Source organism: Entelurus aequoreus, linkage group LG07 (assembly GCF_033978785.1).
Source record: "Entelurus aequoreus isolate RoL-2023_Sb linkage group LG07, RoL_Eaeq_v1.1, whole genome shotgun sequence".
Taxonomy (NCBI): domain Eukaryota; kingdom Metazoa; phylum Chordata; class Actinopteri; order Syngnathiformes; family Syngnathidae; genus Entelurus; species Entelurus aequoreus.
Window position 1 is genome coordinate 22,774,085 of NC_084737.1, and position 19,437 is coordinate 22,793,521.

Sequence of the window (19,437 nt, forward strand, 5' to 3'; positions counted from 1 at the left end):
AATTTTGTGGAATAGCCTTCATTTCTAAGAACAAGAATAGACTGTCGAGTTTCAGATGAAAGTTCTCTTTTTCTGGCCATTTTGAGCGTTTAATTGACCCCACAAATGTGATGCTCCAGAAACTCAATCTGCTCAAAGGAAGGTCAGTTTTGTAGCTTCTGTAATGAGCTAAACGGTTTTCAGATGTGTGAACATGATTGCACAAGGCTTTTCTAATCATCAATTAGCCTTCTGAGCCAATGAGCAAACACATTGTACCATTAGAACACTGGAGTGATAGTTGCTGGAAATGGACCTCTATACACCTATGTAGATGTTGCACCAAAAACCAGACATTTGCAGCTATAATAGTCATTTACCACATTAGCAATGTATAGAGTGTATTTCTCTAAAGTTAAGACTAGTTTAAAGTTATCTTCATTGAAAGGTACAGTGCTTTTCCTTCAAAAATAAGGACATTTCAATGTGACCCCAAACTTTTGAACGGTAGTGTATATATATATATATATATATATATATATATATATATATATATATATATATGTATATATATATATATATATATATATATATATATATATATATATATATATATATATATATATATATATATACATATATATATATATATATATATATATATATATATATATATATATATATATATATATATATATATATACTTTTTAAATACACCAATGGTGCAACTGGACACATCCTCAGTGATGTAACCTAGGATCACAGGGGGTTTCGGGTCTTTCAACAATCAGACCCCCTCCCCTAGGCGACCCAGCTAGGGTTGATCAGGCCCCAGCCTGTGTCCAGGTAGCGCTACTGCCCTACATGCCACGCCTCTCCCCTCCTGATCCACAGCCACCTTGATGCCACTTCTGCTGCATCTGTGGCTAACTTCATGGCCCTTCGCTGGCTGGCCCCTGTGATGCCAAGCATTCTGTAGGCCCTGCAGAGGGATTTGCCCACAAACCCTCGACATCCCACTTCAACGGGCCGGCACATCGCTCGCCACCCATTGCTCCGACACTCCTCCAAAAGCTGAGAGTACTTTGCGCTCTTCCTCTCATTGGCCTCCTCCATACGGTCCTCCCAAGGCACTGTGAGCTCCAGGAGGATTACCTGCTTGGAGGCCACTGAGGTAAGCACAATATCTGGCCTTAGTGTTGTTTTGGCAACCACGTCAGGGAACTTCAACTGCTTGCCCAGATCAACTGACAGCTCCCAGTCGCGTGCTGTTGCCAACAGACCAGAAGAGGTGTTCCGGGCAGCCTGTGTTGACTTCTCCCCAGCTCTGATGAAAGCAGTGCTCTTCACTGGGCGGAGGCTCTTGCTGTGACTGACTCCCCTGCAGATGGTATCGGCTATGGCCTTCAGGACCTGGTCATGTCGCCAGCGGTACCGCCCTTCACCCAGGGCTTTCGGACAACAGCTTAGGATGTGTTCCAAGGTTCCTCTCCTCTGGCAGAGGGGGCACGCTGGTGTCTCCACCTTCCCCCAGGTGAAGAGGTTGGATGGACTTGCAGCACGTCGTAGACCGCCTGGATCAAGAACTTTATCCGATGGGGTTCAGCTTTCCAGAGCTCGGTCCATGTGACCTTGCGCTCTGCTGCTTGTTCCCATCTGGTCCAGGCGCCCTGTTGCTGCATTCCCGCCATCTGGCAGGCTCGCCTTTCCTCAACTCCTGCTCGCACCTCCTCGAGGATCAGAGACCTCTTCTCTTTCCCCTGCGCCTTATCATAGCGAGGTGTTCTTCTGCTACCTAAGCCAGATCTCCCCTGCGCCACTGTTCCCACCAACACCCTTTGCCTTGCCTTGCCTCTGCGACATCCACAGCCTCGGCAGCTCTCCACTTCCGCCCCGTCCTGACTTCAATCCCAGCCTGGGAAACCTTTGGGTCACTGGACTCCCGATATTGTAGGAGTTCCCTGGACCGTGTCACCATGAACTCCTCGCTCAAGCTGCTGATGGGGAGCTTCAGCTTGTTATTGTGCCCGTATAGAGCAATGCTGCTCAGGCTTTGCGGCAGTCCCAGCCACCTGCGCAGGAACCTACTGACCCTCAGCTCAAAGCCTTCCACCGTTGAAATGGGACTTCGTACACCATGAGGGGCCAGAGGATCCGAGGGAGAATCCCGTGCTGGTAAATCCAGGCCTTGAACTTGCCAGGAAGGCCAGACTTGTCCACCACGGTCAGCCAGGTCTCCAGGTCTTGGTTGGTCGATTTTGTGGAGGCTACGTCTTTTAGGCTGCAATTGAACACCTTTCCCAAGCTCTTCACAGGTTCCTCGGTGAGTGATGGTATTTTGGTGGTGCCAAGTGAGAAGCAGAACTTGCCAGTAACCTTCCCTTTCTTTTCTTTTCTCATGCGAGCCCAGGAAATCACCTCCTGAAGGCCATTCAAGATCCACCTGCAGCCTGGGACAGATGTAGTGGTCACTGTCAGGTCGTCCATGAAGGCTCGGATGGGTGGCTGTATATATATATATACTCCATGTATATATATATATATATATACACATATATATGTATATATATATATATATATAAACAACCAAACCTAACCCCCCCCTCCACATCCCACACCTTAAGAGTATATATCTGTATCATGAATCAATTTAAGTGGACCACGACTTAAACAAGTTGAAAAACTTATTTGGGTGTTACCATTTAGTGGTCAATTGTACGGAATATGTACTTCACTGTGCAACCTACTAATAAAAGTCTCAATAAATCAATCAATCAATCTTGAACGTTTAAAAAAAAAAAGAGATAATGATTATTTATGTTTAATATTTGTTTACTTACTTATGATATATTTGTTTATTTATTATTTATGTCTTTACTGTTCTGTTACAAACAGAGAACACGGAACAAGGAACAAGGAACAAGGAATTGGGATAAAACTTCTATGATATGAAAAGTGGTAGGATTATGATTCCCGAGCGCGGCCACCGCTGCTGCTCACTGCTCCCCTCACCTCCCAGTGGGTGGAACAAAGGGATGGGTCAAATGAAGAGGGTAATTTCACCACACCTAGTGTGTGACTATCAGTGGTACTCTAACTTTAACATCACTGCCATCACTAAGAAGGCTCAGCAGCGGCTGCACTTCCTGAGAGTCCTCAAGAAGTACAACCTGGACTCCAACCTGCTGCTGACCTTCTACCGCTCATCCATTAAGAGCCTGTTGACATACTGCATCACAGCATGGTACGGCAGCTGCAACGCTGCAGACAGGGAGAGGCTCCAGAAAGTGGTAAAGGCAGCACAGCGGATCATCGGCTGCCCTCTCCCCTCCCTGACAGACATTTACACCTCCCGCTGCCTCCGCAGAGCTACCAACATTATCAAGGACAGCTCCCACCCTGGCTTTGAGCTTTTTGACCTGCTGCCCTCAGGAAGGCGCTACAAGGTCATCAGGTCTAAGACAAACAGACTTAAGAACAGTTTTTTCCCTAAAGCCATAACCACCGTGAACTCTCATAGGCACTGATTTTATAGTTTAGCACCTCTCTGTGTGCAATTTTTACTTTCCACCGACAGTCTGAATGCTTCTGTATGTATGTATAGAGTATAATATTTAATATTTAAACAACACATTCAGAACACTCATTCTCAGGACTGGACTGTGCACCTTACCTTCTTTTGCACTATTTTTCTTTTCTTTCCTTCCTATGTTTTGCATATTTTGTAGACTGTCGCACTGATACTGGAGTTGCTTTTAATCTCATTGTACCTGTGTATAGTGACAATAAAAGGCATTCTATTCCATTCATTCTATTCTAAATATGTGATGCATTACATTGTATCGTATGCATGTTCGAAATAAACTGAAACTGAACTGAAACATCATTGTCAACATATTAAAGGCACAAAGTATACAATTATTCAATGATCTTGAAAAGTGTTCAAGGAAAAAAGTATTAGTATCCCTTAGGACTGTGAATCTTTGGGTGTCCCACGATTCGATTCAATATCGATTCTTGGGGTCACGATTCGATTCAAAATCGATTTTTTTTTTTTTCAATTTAACACGATTCTCTATTCATTCAATACATAGGATTTCAGCAGGATCTACCCCAGTCTGCTGACATGCAAGCAGAGTAGTAGATTTATGTAAAAAGCTTTTATAATTGTAAAGGACAATGTTTTATCAACTGATTGCAATAATGTACATTTGTTTTAACTATTAAATGAACCAAAAATATGACTTATTTTATCTTTGTGAAAATATTGGACACAGTGTGTTGTCAAGCTTATGAGATGCGATGCAAGTGTAAGCCACTGTGACACTATTGTTCTTTTTTTTTAAATTTTTTTATAAATGTCTAATGATAATGTCAATGAGGGATTTTTAATCACTGCTATGTTGAAATTGTAACTAATATTGATACTGTTGTTGATAATATTCATTTTTAATTCACTACTTTTAGTTTGTTCTGTGTCGTGTTTGTGTCTCCTCTCAATTGCTCTGTTTATTGCAGTTCTGAGTGTTGCTGGGTCTGGTTTGGTTTTGGAATTGGATTGCATTGTTATGGTATTGCTGTGTATTGTTTTGTTGGATTGATTAATAAAAAAAATAAAAAATAAAAAATAAATATATTTAAAAAAAAATCGATTTTTTAAAAATGAGAATCGATTCTGAATCGCACAACGTGAAAATTGCGATTTTTTTCCCCACACCCCCTAGTATCCCTCTATTTACTTGGTATCGGATTGACACTAATTGCCCGCCGCCAATGTTTGTGTCCACTAGATGTCACTGCAATCAAGATGTGATCAACCTTTTTTGCCTGCGTGACAGCATCATCATGGTGGGGGTTGGGGTGCCAGTCACTCAGAGGCAGTGACAAGAGCAGAGGGAGGAAGAAGAAGAAAAGTGGAAACTACAAAATAGTGACACTGGTGCAGATATGGACCTGCGGTCAGAGCTGCTAAAGTCCATCTGGTACGGCTTCACAGCACTGGACCTGGAGAGAAGTGGAAAGGTGTCCAAGTCTCAGCTCAAGGTGAGTGAAAACAGTAACTTTAAATCTTTTTTTTTAATTTTGCTGCTCAGTTTCCGCCCTCATTTACTGTAGCGTGTGGGTTTACTTTGAGGAAGATCAAAAATGTGTCATGAGTCAGGAAAATAATTTCCCCTCACATTTGTATTCTCTCAAATCATCTCTAATCATTCGTGCCGATTTGATAGAACACAAATTTACAGTTTGCTGTGAGTCCAGAATACAGAGACAACACTTATCGCCAAACTGCGCTTCTTAAGTTGCTGCCAGTGTGCAGTGCGAAGAGGTCCCTGTGGTACTAGTCCTGTTGGATGGAGTGTAAACAACATGAGGTCTGTGTCTGTCAAAAGAACATTGTTGCCGTGAGAGGGGACACGATGTTGAAACATGTTGGTGATTGTTGTTTCTTGCCACTGGTTTCAATGCAGCCTCTGTGTTTTCCTTGATGTCACGGTTATGTCACTTGTCCATTCCAGCCACCTCCATGTTCCTGCCATATACCGCCCCCGTCCCCCAGGGTTCGCAGAGAGTCAGACCCATGATTCGGCTTATCCCCCTTACGCATGCAGCCCCGTGTGTGCAAGGTGCAAGATACCATGCTCACAAAGTGGTTGTGCATGTGGCCTCAATAGCTGCAGATGTTTCAGTAGCAGGGAGACATGAGACAGGATGTGGTTGTTGGGCCTTCATGCAGAGACCTTGTGTTTTACAATACTTTCAAGGTTGTTGCCGAAATGCACCCACTGCACTTATAATAATAATGTGCAAGGTAACTTATTGCGTAGGGTAAGGTAATGCGTAAGGTCTCTGCAATAAAAACTTTGTTTTCCTTTTGATTTTTTTTTACATCTTGGCACAAAGAAATCTGTAGTTTCTGTGGACCAGTGGTTTGGCTTACCCTCTGTATAATAGTAATAATATTTAATTTTATAAAATTACAGGTAGCACAAAACAAGGTTACTGAACATCCATCCATCCATTTTCTACCGCTTGTCCCTTTCGGGGTCGCGGGGGGTGCTGGAGCCTATCTCAGCTGCATTCGGGCGGAAGGCGGGGTACACCCTGGACAAGTCGCCACCTGACATTTCAGGGACACAACATATTAATTCACACACTCAGGATTATTTGAACAAAAGTTTCCGTAAAGGTTTTCTAATGAAAATCTATACGCTGAATTCCATTTCAGTGTTTTTAGTTTTGAAACAATGTAAAACAGAACAAACAGTAGAACCTCAACTTACGAGCTTAATTGGTTCTGCGACAGAGCTCTTAACTCAAAACACTTGTATCTCAAAACAACACCTTCCAATGAAATTCATTTAAATCAATTCAATTGGCATGCACCTGGGGATAGGTTGATTGGCAACACTAAATTGGCCCTAGTGTGTGAATGTGAGTGTGAATGTTGTCTGTCTATCTGTGTTGGCCCTGCGATGAGGTGGCGACTTGTCCAGGGTGTACCCCGCCTTCCGCCCGAATGCAGCTGAGATAGGCTCCAGTGCCCCCCGCGACCCCGAAGGGAATAAGCGGTAGAAAATGGATGGATGGAATTGGTGTTTAGCCACCCCTCCCCCCCACCCCGCCTCCCTGCTCCAGTTTTAACATGTAACATGTCTTTAAAAAAACAAAAAAAACATTTTAGACAAAATGTTTGAAAAAAATACAATATAATAACTATGGTAGTTTCATGAAGTAATGTAATAATAATTGTACAGCATTTACCTTGGCGAATGGACATTTACGGTTTCTCCTTTCAGCTGCTTCTCCGTCAAACACACCATCAGCAGCATCTCTATATTTTCATAGATGCATATCCGCCATTTAGATATTGTTTTAACATTCTGGCTGGTATTAAACTAATTTTTTCTTCAGTATGTTGCAAGCTAGCAACGAAACGCTCAAATTGCTTCAACAAGTTGGCGCCAGACTTGTTTAACGCGGTAGTTGTATGAAGTAATGTAGTAATAATTGACAGCATTTACCTTCTACGGGACTTCCTTCCAGCTTCTTCTCTGTTAAACACACCATCAGCAGCTTCTCCATATTTTCATAGATAAATGTCTGCCGTTTAGATATTATTTTAACGTCCTTGGATGGCGTAAGACTCCTTCTGCTTCAGTATGGTGCAAATGAGCAGTGATACCCTCAAATGGCTTTGTCAAGTTGGCGACATGCTCTGTTATGTTTGTGATGATTTATTTCTTTAATGCAATGACTATCATTCACTTCCTCTTCTTCCCAAAACGGTCCTTTACTCTCACTTTCTTCCATCGGATGGTTGGAAAAATTTGGTTAAATCCATCTCTAGCTATAAGCTAATGCTAGCAAGTAAGACCAGATGTGTTGGTCGACTATTAAAGGGTTCACATTTTCTACGCCAACTAATGCTGGGGATGCTTGTAACTCTAATTTTTGCTTGCAACTTAAAGCATAACATTTAGCCAAGAAACAGCTCTTACCTTAAAACACTCTTAAGTTGGGGCACTCTTATGTTTATTTTTTATTTAGCCTTTATTTAACCAGGTAAAATCCCATTGAGATCAAAGATCTCTTTTCCAAGGGAGACCTGGCCAAGAGGTCAGCAGCAAGGTTACATTAAAAACAGTAAACAACACATAAAACATCAAATTTACAACATTAAAACTTGCTCACATAACACATGTGCACACAGACAAGGCAGACTGCAATCCTTTCACAGAAGCTTTAAACTCATTTACTGTAAGAAGGGTTTGAAGTTGAAGATCCTAATGTAGGTTATTCCAAGCATTCGGTGCTGCAAACCTAAATGCTTTCTTGTCCAGTTCAGTTCTTACTTAGGGGAGGACAAATTGCAGAACATTCATTGAACGAAGATTGTGACTTCCTTGTTTCTTTGTTAAAAGACAAGACAGATAAGATGGAGTGATACCCAGAATGGTTTTGTAGATGAAAACATACCAATGATTGAGGCGTCGAGCACATAATGATGTCCAGTTAACCATTGAGTATAATACGCAATGGTGAGTAAGGGGAGCGCAGTTTGTGATGAATCTCTGTGCCCTGTGGTACACACTATCGAGCTTGTGGAGACAGCAGCAGTAGCATTCATGTACAACACATTTCCATAGTCAATAACAGGTAAAAAGGTTGTTTCCACCAATTTCTGTTTGACAGTAAAATAAAAGCAAGACTTGTTTCTAAAATAAAATCCCAGTAAAAGTTTCAGGTTTTTTTTTTTTACAACATACTGAATGTGCTCCTTAAAACTCAAGTGGTCATCAATTAAAAATCCTAAATATTTAAAAGAAGATACTAACACAATTTGTTGCCCATTTCTTGTTAAAATGTTCTCACACGGTACTGATTTTACAGTTTTTAATGTGGTTAAGAACATACACTTTGTTTTCTCTGTATTTAAAACCAGTTGAAGATAGCAAAGTTGTTCTTGTACTCTGTCAAATGCATGTTGTGAATATTTAAAGACCTCTCAGTAGGAGTGGGTGCTGTGCAGTATATGACAGTATTATCAGCGTAGAAATGGAAAGTTGAGTTTGGAATAATATTCTGTCCAAGATTATTTATTAGGGCTGTAAATCTTTGGGTGTCCCACGATTCGATTCAATATCGATTCTTGGGGTCACGATTCGATTCAAAATCGATTTTTTTTCCATTCAACACGATTCTCGACTCAAAAACGTTTTTTTGATTATGGTACTGAGAAATGTCAAATCGAGTATGTATTCTCTAAATATGACCATTTCAAGCTTCTGATATGTCATTTCCTACCTGGCCACACTGAATTCCCATATTATTTGTCTACTTTATTTTCAAATTCATCACCCACTATGATTTAATTTACTTTGGCCAAAACCCTATTCACAATCGTTGACAGACTGACTAAACCCCCAACACAAATACCAGCCGAACTCCATTCCACGCAGAAATGCAATGACTTTGCATTCTTTTATACTGATAAAATTGAAGGCATCAGACGCACCATCAATATCTCAAGTAAAAAAGTTGGATCACCACCCCATTTGGGCAAAAGTAACACAGCAATGATGGCAAGCTTTAATGCCATAGACTCTAAAACTCTAGTGGAAACGGTGACAGCTCTAAGGTCATCCACCTGCTGCCTTGATGTTTTACCTACCAACTTCTTTAAGAATGTTTTTGACTGCCTATCAACAGACATCTTGCAAATAGTTAATAATTCTATTAAATCGGGCAATTTCCCGAAGGCTTTCAAAACTGCAGTCATTAAACCTCTTCTAAAAAAGCAGAGCCTAGATGCCTCTGTTATCAACAACTACAGACCAATTTCAAATCTACCATTCATAAGTAAAATAATTGAGAAAGTTGTCCTCCAACAACTAAATCACTTCTTGGCTTCTACTGGCTGCCACAACAACTTCCAGTCAGGATTTCGACCTCTTCATAGCACAGAGACGGCCCTTCTTAAAGTTATAAATGACATCCGTCTAAACACAGACTCTGGCAAAACTTCAGTATTAATGCTTTTGGACCTCAGTGCTGCATTTGACACTGTCGACCACTCAATACTTTTGGACAGGTTGGAAAACTGGGTGGGGATCTCAGGCACAGTTTTAAGCTGGTTCAAGTCATATCTACAAGATAGGAACTATTTTGTTTCCATTGGTGACTTTGTATCAGAACCAACCAACGTAACGTGTGGAGTCCCCCAAGGTTCAATCTTGGGGCCGACTTTATTTAACATCTATATGCTCCCACTAGGACAAATCATGCAAAATAATAACATTGACCATCATTGCTATGCCGATGACACCCAAATCTATGTAGCGCTATCACCAAATGACTATCGCCCCATAGATCTTCTGTGCCAGTGCATTGAGCAAGTCAAACACTGGATGTGCCAAAATTTCCTACAACTAAATGAAGATAAAACTGAGATAATTGTTTTTGGTGCTAAAAAAGAAAGGTTTAAAGTCATCCAACACCTTCAATCACTGTCCCTGAAAACCTCAAATAAAGCCAGAAATCTTGGGGTTATTTTAGATTCTGATTTACATTTCGACAGTCACATCAAATCAGTAACAAAATCGGCCTACTATCACCTCAAAAATGTAAAAAGACTTAGAGGGCTCATGTCAGCTCAAGACTTAGAAAAACTTGTACATGCCTTTATTACCAGTAGGCTAGACTATTGTAATGGTCTCCTTGCAGGTCTTCCCAAAAAAACTGTCAGGCAGCTACAGCTTGTTCAGAACGCTGCTGCTAGAGTTCTAACAAAGACCAAAAAAATGTGAGCACATTACACCAATTCTTAAATCCTTACATTGGCTCCCTGTACATCAGAGAATAGATTTCAAAATCCTCCTGCTCACATATAAATCACTACATGGTCTAGGGCCCAAGTATATCACTGATATGCTCCCACTATATACGCCCTCTAGATCACTAAGATCTTCTGAGACCAATCTGTTAGCGGTTCCAAGAGTAAACTCAAATCAAGGGAGATCATCATTCAGTCACTATGCAACACATAGCTGGAATAAACTTCCTGAAGATGTCAGACTCTCCCCAACTCTCACTACTTTTAAAACTAGACTGAAGACTTTTATGTTCACCTTAGCTTTCAGCTAAATCTTTTAATCTTTTAACTTTTAACGTCTGCACTGTTTTTGTTTTTGTTGTCTGCATTTTAATTTTGCTTTTATTTTCTTTCATTTCACTTTGTTGTCTGTGAAGCACTTTGAGTCTGCCTTGTGTATGAAAAGCGCTATACAAATAAAGTTGCCTTGCCTTGCCTTGCCCTTTGAGATTTTCAAAAGTAAATTAGCATTGAGCTAACGCATTTGAAAAGGAATTGTGTTGAATGTCAAAGCGACATTATTTTATAATTAAAATTCCAAGTTTCTGTACAGTGGTACCTCAACGTGCCTGCCTGAAGCTAGTCTTCCACCATCGACCTGCCTGCTAGTCTTCCACCATCGACCTGCCTGCTGCTAGCCCTCCACCATCGGCCTGCCTGCTAGCCTTCCACCATCGGCCTGCTGCTAGCCTAATTTACTTTTGAAAATCTCAAAGTAAATTAAATCATAGTGGGTGATGAATTTGAAAATAAAGTAGACAAATAATATGGGAATTCAGTGTGGCCAGGTAGGAAATGACATATCAGAAGCTTGAAATGGTCATATTTAGAGAATACATACTCGATTTGACATTTCTCAGTACCATATGCTACACAAAACTTTGCCACAGCACAAATTCTATAGTATAGTTTATAATGGATTTTTATATTTAACAAAACTATAGCAGCAGATGATGAGGATACTCTGACTAGTGTGCTTGCTTTCAAATGTTGCTTTCAAATAAACGCTGACTGGACTTAAGATAAGTACGTGTTAACTGTTAACAGGTTTTGAGCAAATTAATTACGTGTGTTCAATTTAACAAAATGTTCCTCATGTGTAACATTCTGACAATTAAACTGCATTTGTGTCCATATATTGGGGTCTTATTTTTTAAATAATTAAATTTTTGCAAGCAAGTAATAATCTGTGATTAATCATGATTATCAAAATGTAAAAGTGTGATTAAACTGATTTAAAAAATTGTCATTCAACAGCACTAATAAAACACATGAATACTTATAGGCAAACACTTTCTAAAGATCAACAAGAGACAGGACAAACACATTTAACTTCTTGATGGCAGTAACTACTAACAGTGGAAAGTGACACATCTATCAATGTTAGTATACTGAAGTATTTTTAGAAGATCACCCTAAAACTCTGGACATGCATTTATACTTAGGTATGTTTTTTTAATTTATTATTTCACTTCTGATAATGTTGTTTTTCCTTTGAATGATTTCACGTCAGTGCAATTTATTCATGGTTTATTTATTTGTACGTGTCTCCGCACCTGTTTTCTATTGCGTTTGTTCTCATCCTTGTTTAAACGAGTTAACATGGTGATTTTTCAGGTGCTATCACACAACCTCTGCACTGTTTTGTGCATCCCACATGACCCGGTGGCTTTGGAGGAGCACTTCAGGGATGATGACGACGGCCCAGTCTCCAGTCAGGGTTATATGCCCTACCTCAACAAATATATCTTGGATAAGGTGATTTTTTTACTTTAAAAAAATAAAAAGTACATTTTGAGTACTAGTCATGGATGCTGTACTGACAATTTGTTTTTTTTTTACTCAGGTAGTACAAGGCTCCTTCAACAAGGAACATGTAGATGAGCTGTGTTGGACCCTCACAGCAAAGAAAAACTACAAACCGGACAGAAGTTCAAACACTGTTCTGCCAGAGCAGGATGCATTTCGGCTATGGTGCCTTTTTAACTTTCTGTCTGAGGACAAGTACCCTTTAGTTATGGTCCCTGATGAGGTTGGTTTAAAATATTTACTTTTATTTGATGGTGAAGGGATACCAAATATTGTAGAGGAAAAAAACTATGTGTTAACTATGTGTTAAAAACCATAGAGGTATACAAAAAAATGTATTGAATTTGTCCAATACAATACACTCCTGTCCTTTAACATTGCTTCTTTGAAAAAAAAACAAAAAAAAACAATAATTACAGTTATTGTAATATATACAAAAAATGAGTACAGAGAAAAATAAATAAATATATAATTAGGAGAACTACAAAAAAATACAAAAAGCAAACAAAAACACTCCCATCTCTACATACTCGATCCGTTGTGGTGGAGAAGGAGCTGAGCCGGAAGGCAAAGCTCTCAATTTACTGGTCGATCTACGTTCCCATCCTCACCTATGGTCATGAGCTTTGGGTTATGACCGAAAGGACAAGATCACGGGTACAAGCGGCCGAAATGAGTTTCTTCCGCCGGGTGGCGGGTCTCTCCCTTAGAGATAGAGTGAGAAGCTCTGTCATCCGGGAGCAACTCAGAGTAAAGCCGCTGCTCCTCCACATCGAGAGGAGCCATATGAGGTGGTTCGGGCATCTGCTCAGGATGCCACCTGAACGCCTCCAGAGTGAGGTGTTTGGGGCACGTTCGACCGGCAGGAGGCCAAGGGGATGACCCAGGACACGTTGGGAAGACTATGTCACCCGGCTGGCCTGGGAACGCCTCAGGATCCCCCGGGAGGAGCTGGACGAAGTGGCTGGGGAGAGGAAGTCTGGGCTTATCTGCTTATCGGCCTATCCGCGACCTGACCTCGGATAAGCAGAAGAAAATGGATGGATGGATGGATATATATAAATATATATATATCCTGTATATATATATATTAGGGCTGTTAATCTTCAGGCACCACACACCTCGATTCGATTCTTGAGGGTAACGATTTGATTCAGAATCCATTCTCAATTCAAAACTATGTCAAGGTAACGTGCGGAGTTCCCCAGGGTTCGGTTCTTGGCCCTGCACTCTTTAGTATTTACATGCTGCCGCTGGGTGACATCATACGCAAATACGGTGTTAGCTTCCACTGTTATGCTGATGACACCCAACTCTACATGCCCCTAAAGCTGACCAACACGCCGGATTGTAGTCAGCTGGAGGCGTGTCTTAATGAAATTAAACAATGGATGTCCGCTAACTTTTTGCAACTTAACGCTAAGAAAACCGAAATGCTGATTATCGGTCCTGCTAGACACCGACATCTATTTAATAATACCACCTTAACATTTGACAACCAAACAATTACACAAGGCGACTCGGTAAAGAATCTGGGTATTATCTTCGACCCAACTCTCTCGTTTGAGTCACACATTAAGAGTGTTACTAAAACGGCCTTCTTTCATCTCCGTAATATCGCTAAAATCCGTTCCATCTTGTCCACTAGCGACGCTGAGATCATTATTCATGCGTTCGTTACGTCTCGTCTCGTTTACTGTAACGTATTATTTTCGGGTCCCCCTATGTCTAGCATTAAAAGTTTACAGTTGGTACAAAATGCGGCTGCAAGACTTTTGACAAAAACAAGAAAGTTTGATCATATTACGCCTATACTGGCTCACTTGCACTGGCTTCCTGTGCACTTAAGATGCGACTTTAAGGTTTTACTACTTACGTATAAAATACTACACGGTTTAGCTCCAGCCTATCTCGCCGATTGTATTGTACCATATGTCCCGGCAAGAAATCTGCGTTCAAAGAACTCCGGCTTATTAGTGATTCCCAGAGCCAAAAAAAAGTCTGCGGGCTATAGAGCGTTTTCTATTCGGGCTCCAGTACTCTGGAATGCCCTCCCGGTAACAGTTAGAGATGCTACCTCAGTAGAAGCATTTAAGTCCCATCTTAAAACTCATTTGTATAATCTAGCCTTTAAATAGACCCCCCTTTTTAGACCAGTTGATCTGCCGTTTCTTTTCTTCTCTCCTCTTCTCCCCTGTCCCTTGGGAGGGGGAGTTGCATAGGTCCGGTGGCCATGGATGAAGTGCTGGCTGTCCAGAGTCGGGACCCCGGGTGGACCACTAGCCTGTGCATCGGTTGGGGACATCTCTGCGCTGCTGACCCGTCTCCGCTCGGGATGGTTTCCTGCTGGCTCCACTATGGACTGGACTCTCGCTGATGTGTTGGATCCACTGTGGACTGGACTTTCACAATATTATGTCAGACCCACTCGACATCCGTTGCTTTCGGTCTCCCCTAGAGGGGAGGGGTTACCCACATATGCGGTCCTCTCCAAGGTTTCTCATAGTCATTCACCGACGTCCCACTGGGGTGAGTTTTTCCTTGCCCGTATGTGGGCTCTGTACCGAGGATGTCGTTGTGGCTTGTGCAGCCCTTTGAGACACTTGTGATTTAGGGCTATATAAATAAACATTGATTGATTGATTGATTGAAAACCAATACTTTTTAATAACATTGGGTGCCAGTTCGATGATTAACTACATTCCTCTACAAAAAAGATAAACACCTCTGTTAAATTTCTATATTACTTAAAAGAAAACTGGTTTTGTTAAATAAAATGCTACCCAAACAAGAGAAGTATCCCACACTTCTGTACAGCAGATATGGGCATCTACATCAAGATATATGATTTTCCTCAGTGGCTGGACAGGACAGCTCTAATCAAAAAAAAAAAAAAATTGTTTTATTTTTGAAATTCTTTTTTTTTTTTTTTTTTTATCGATTAAGAATCGTTGCCAATAAGAAACGCGAATGATTCAAAAATTTTAAAATTTTTTACATTTGTTTATTGGATTGTTTACATATACAGTCCAGAAATATGATTAAACAGATGTCAAATGTTATTTTTCCCCCCAAACAAGTAATCCACCAAAATTATATATAAAATAAAATATATTAAAAAAATAGATAAATAACCTATCAGTCAAATAGGTACATGCAAATATTGACATGCAGCCACAGACAACTGCACTCCTGCATGTCCCCAACACGGTGCAGTAATATGCAAAAGCAGACAAAAGGTTAATCAATTATATACCTTTCAATTACTTTTCAATCGGGGTTAAATTTGAGATTAGTCATTTACACATTTTAGGAAACCACTCTATACTTCCTGAAACTTCACAGAACAACCGTTCAATGTCAGCCTAATTTTCTCCAATTCAAGGAAATAAAGAGTATCGATAATCCAGCGGGTGTGGCAGGCAGGCGCTGCAGCTTTACAATTTAGCACAAAATGAGTCTTCAAGCCAACAAAGTAGTGAATGCTACCAAGTTCTTTTTGGATGTGCTAAAACAAGATGACTGAGGGGCTACCCCAAATAGTCCGCTTAGAGGATTTGGTTTGATGAAAATGTAGTTTTTTGACACACTAATATATACATACATATGTATATACTGTACACACACATATAACGAGTTAACTCATGTGAAATCGTGAGTTAAATCCTGTGCACACTTAGATTAATCATGCTGTTTATTTTGACTGCTATAGAGTCATTGATCAGATTATTGCATACGTCAGTACAAAATAAATTATAGGAGACTCCGACTGGTGTCAAACTTCACTCCAAAATATAGCCTAACAGAACTATAGATAAATAAAACCGTTACCAAATAAAATAAATATGCAAATAAATGACAAGTATAACATTTAAAAACTTTCCTGGATGACATTCTGACAAATTCCAAAATGTGATTAATCTGGTAAATAAATTATATATATATACATATATATATATATATATATATATATATATATATATATATATATATATATATATATATATATATATATATATATATATATATATATATATATATATATATATATATATATATTACACAGAGGCTATATCATCCCTACAAGCCTGTTTCGCAGGTTTCCCTGTGTGTGTGTGTGTGTGTGTATGTATAAATATATATATATATATATATATATATATATATATATATATATATATATATATATATATATATATATATATATATATATATATATATATATATATATATATCTCGAAAAAATCAATTTTTTCCCACACCCCTAATATATATATATATATATATATATATATATATATATATATATATATATATATATATATATATATATATATATATATATATATATATTAGGGGTGTGGGAAAAAATCGATTCAAATTCGAATCGCGATTCTCACGTTGTGCGATTCAGAATCGATTCTCATTTTTAAAAAATCTATATTTTTTTTTAATGATTTTTATTTATTTTTTTTTTTAAATTAATCAATCCAACAAAACAATACACAGCAATACCATAACAATGCAATCCAATTCCAAAACCAAACCCGACCCAGCAACACTCAGAACTGCAATAAACAGAGCAATTTAGAGGAGACAAAAACACGACACAGAACAAACCAAAAGTAGTGAAACAAAAATGAATATTATCAACAACAGTATCAATATTAGTTACAATTTCACATAGCAGTGATTAAAAATCCCTCATTGACATTATCATTAGACATTTATAAAAATGTTTTAAAAAAGAACAATAGTGTCACAGTGGCTTACACTTGCATCGCATCTCATAAGCTTGACAACACACTGTGTCCAATATTTCACAAAGATAAAATAAGTCATATTTTTGGCTCATTTAATAGTTAAAACAAATTTACATTATTGCAATCAGTTCATAAAACATTGTCCTTTACAATTATAAAAGCTTTTTACAAAAATCTACTACTCTGCTTGCATGTCAGCAGACTGGGGTAGATGCTTCTGAAATCCTATGTATTGAATAAATAGAGAATCCTTTTGAATCTTGGCAAAAATCTTAGCCACACGATTATCAAATGTAATAGGAAAATTAATTCATACTGACCAAACTGGCTTCATGGAAGGTCGACAATCTTCAGACAATACAAGGAAATTGTTTAATGTTATTTACTATGCTAGAAGTCTCCCTTATCCCACAGCAGTATGTACTGTTGATGCGGAGAAGGCATTCGACCGCATAAACTGGTCAGTTATGTTTTGCACATTACGTAAATTTGGATTTGGAGATAATTTTATACAATGGATTAAGATGCTTTATACAAGGCCCATGGCATCAGTCAAAACCAATAATCATATTTCAGAACCTTTTTCGTTAAAAAGACGAGTAAAACAGGGATGTCCTGCATCTGGATTATTATTTAATTTGGTTATTGAACCCTTAGCTGCAAAAATAAGAAGTGAAAATAATATTCATGTTATAAAAATTGGCTCTCAGTATAATAAGCTATCGATGTATTGTGACGACAAAATTCTCTACCTGTCACATGTTAACTCCTCTCTACACTATATCAATAATGTCATCACTGAAAATGGCTGTTTATCAGGGTATAAAGTCAATTGGGACAAATGTGAAATATTACCACTTAACACTGCAAGAAATCACAAGTTCAGAACTCCAAAATTGTGTTTGGTTTTGAAATTGTGTTGCATTATTATGGTATTGTTGTGTATTGTTTTCCATCCATCCATCCATTTTCTACCGCTTATTCCCTTCGAGGTCGCGGGGGGCGCTGGAGCCTATCTCAGCTACAATCGGGCGGAAGGCGGGGTACACTCTGGACAAGTTGTTTTCATTAAAAAAATAAAAAATAAAATAAAAAAATCGTTTTTGAATCGAGAATCGTGTTGAATTGAAAAAAAAAAAATCGATTTTGAATTGAATCATGACCCCAAGAATCGATTCTGAATCGAATCGTGGGACACCCAAAGATTCCCAGCCCTAATATATATATATATATATATATATATATATATATATATATATATATATATATATATATATATATATATATATATATATATATATATATATATATATATATATATATATATATATATATATATATACATATATATATACACAATATATATGTATGTACAGTATATGTATACAGTATATGTAAACATTATATATACATAGTATACGTGTATATACATATAATATACACATAGTGTACATATTCACACATAAACATAGTACATACATACAATATTGACCACCATTCTATTTGTATACTGTCATCTTTATCAATGATTATATAACAGAAATCTTCCAGATATAACTTTTTAAATGTGTCAATGTTATTGCTATTAGTGAATGTTATTTTTTCCATTGATAATATCTGTGTCACTGCTGTTTTATAGGAGCATTTTATATTATATGCTACTGTCTCTTTCCAAGTCTTTGTATATGTTTATTTTGTTGCAGTCATTCTAAATAAGTTAAGTTTCAGTTTGTCCTTTATATTTATGCTAAGCAGATTTTTCTTTTTGGACATTCCATAATAATGTTTACATCATATTTGTCACCTCTCTATTGACCTCTAATATTTCCAGTTTTTGCGGGCTGTATAAAAGGATGTGGCGAGCCAGATTTAGCCCCTGGGCCTTTAGTTTGATAGCTGTGATATACAGTATGTTTAACACACAATAAATTTGTCTTAGTAGACTATGCTCTCTTTGTTCAATGCAAGTCAATATACATATTTATCCGTGTAACTGGACCAATGTCAACAAACCAATTTTTAAGACCACAGAAGGCATTTCAAACCACAAGCAATGAAATGTTGAAAACAAGCAATCAGTCTCAGACCAGAATATGTTATAAATAATTCCATAAAAACAAATAACTTCCATCTTTCATCTTCGTTTCCACTAGCCCAATGGCATACGTACTGTAGGTACACTTTACCATATGAAAATGTTACTTGGGTAAATTTAGCTATGTGGATGTCTTAGGTGATACTGTTGCTCTTGTTTGTTGAAATAAGAAGGCAGTAATCTGTAAAATAAATATGTCACACTTAGGATCATTTACAACCACTAACTATCACACCCTGACTTAAATCTTGTTCCTTGCGTCATGGAATACACAGGATCTGTTTATGCCGCCATTTGGCTCCTGTCTCACTTTCATGGTCGTGTTTTGGTTTCCTGTCATGTATTTTATACGAAGACACTTCCAAGAAAAGGGCTTACATTTTAAGAGGAAACTAGTTTATTTCAAATTGATCAAACGT

The 19,437-nt window shown here is 38.5% G+C and overlaps 1 protein-coding gene across 1 annotated transcript in view; it reads left to right on the top strand.

The window, feature by feature from the left end:
* Positions 1 to 4,867: 4,867 nt before the first annotated feature.
* Positions 4,868 to 19,437, top strand: part of LOC133653529 (differentially expressed in FDCP 6 homolog) — a 31,001-nt gene continuing 16,431 nt past the window's right edge. Inside the window, exons 1-3 of the mRNA XM_062052899.1 lie at positions 4,868 to 5,022; positions 11,969 to 12,109; positions 12,198 to 12,383. Coding sequence (XP_061908883.1) covers positions 4,927 to 5,022; positions 11,969 to 12,109; positions 12,198 to 12,383 — 423 coding nt within the window. The 5' untranslated portion in view covers positions 4,868 to 4,926. The remainder of the gene's footprint in view (positions 5,023 to 11,968; positions 12,110 to 12,197; positions 12,384 to 19,437) is intronic.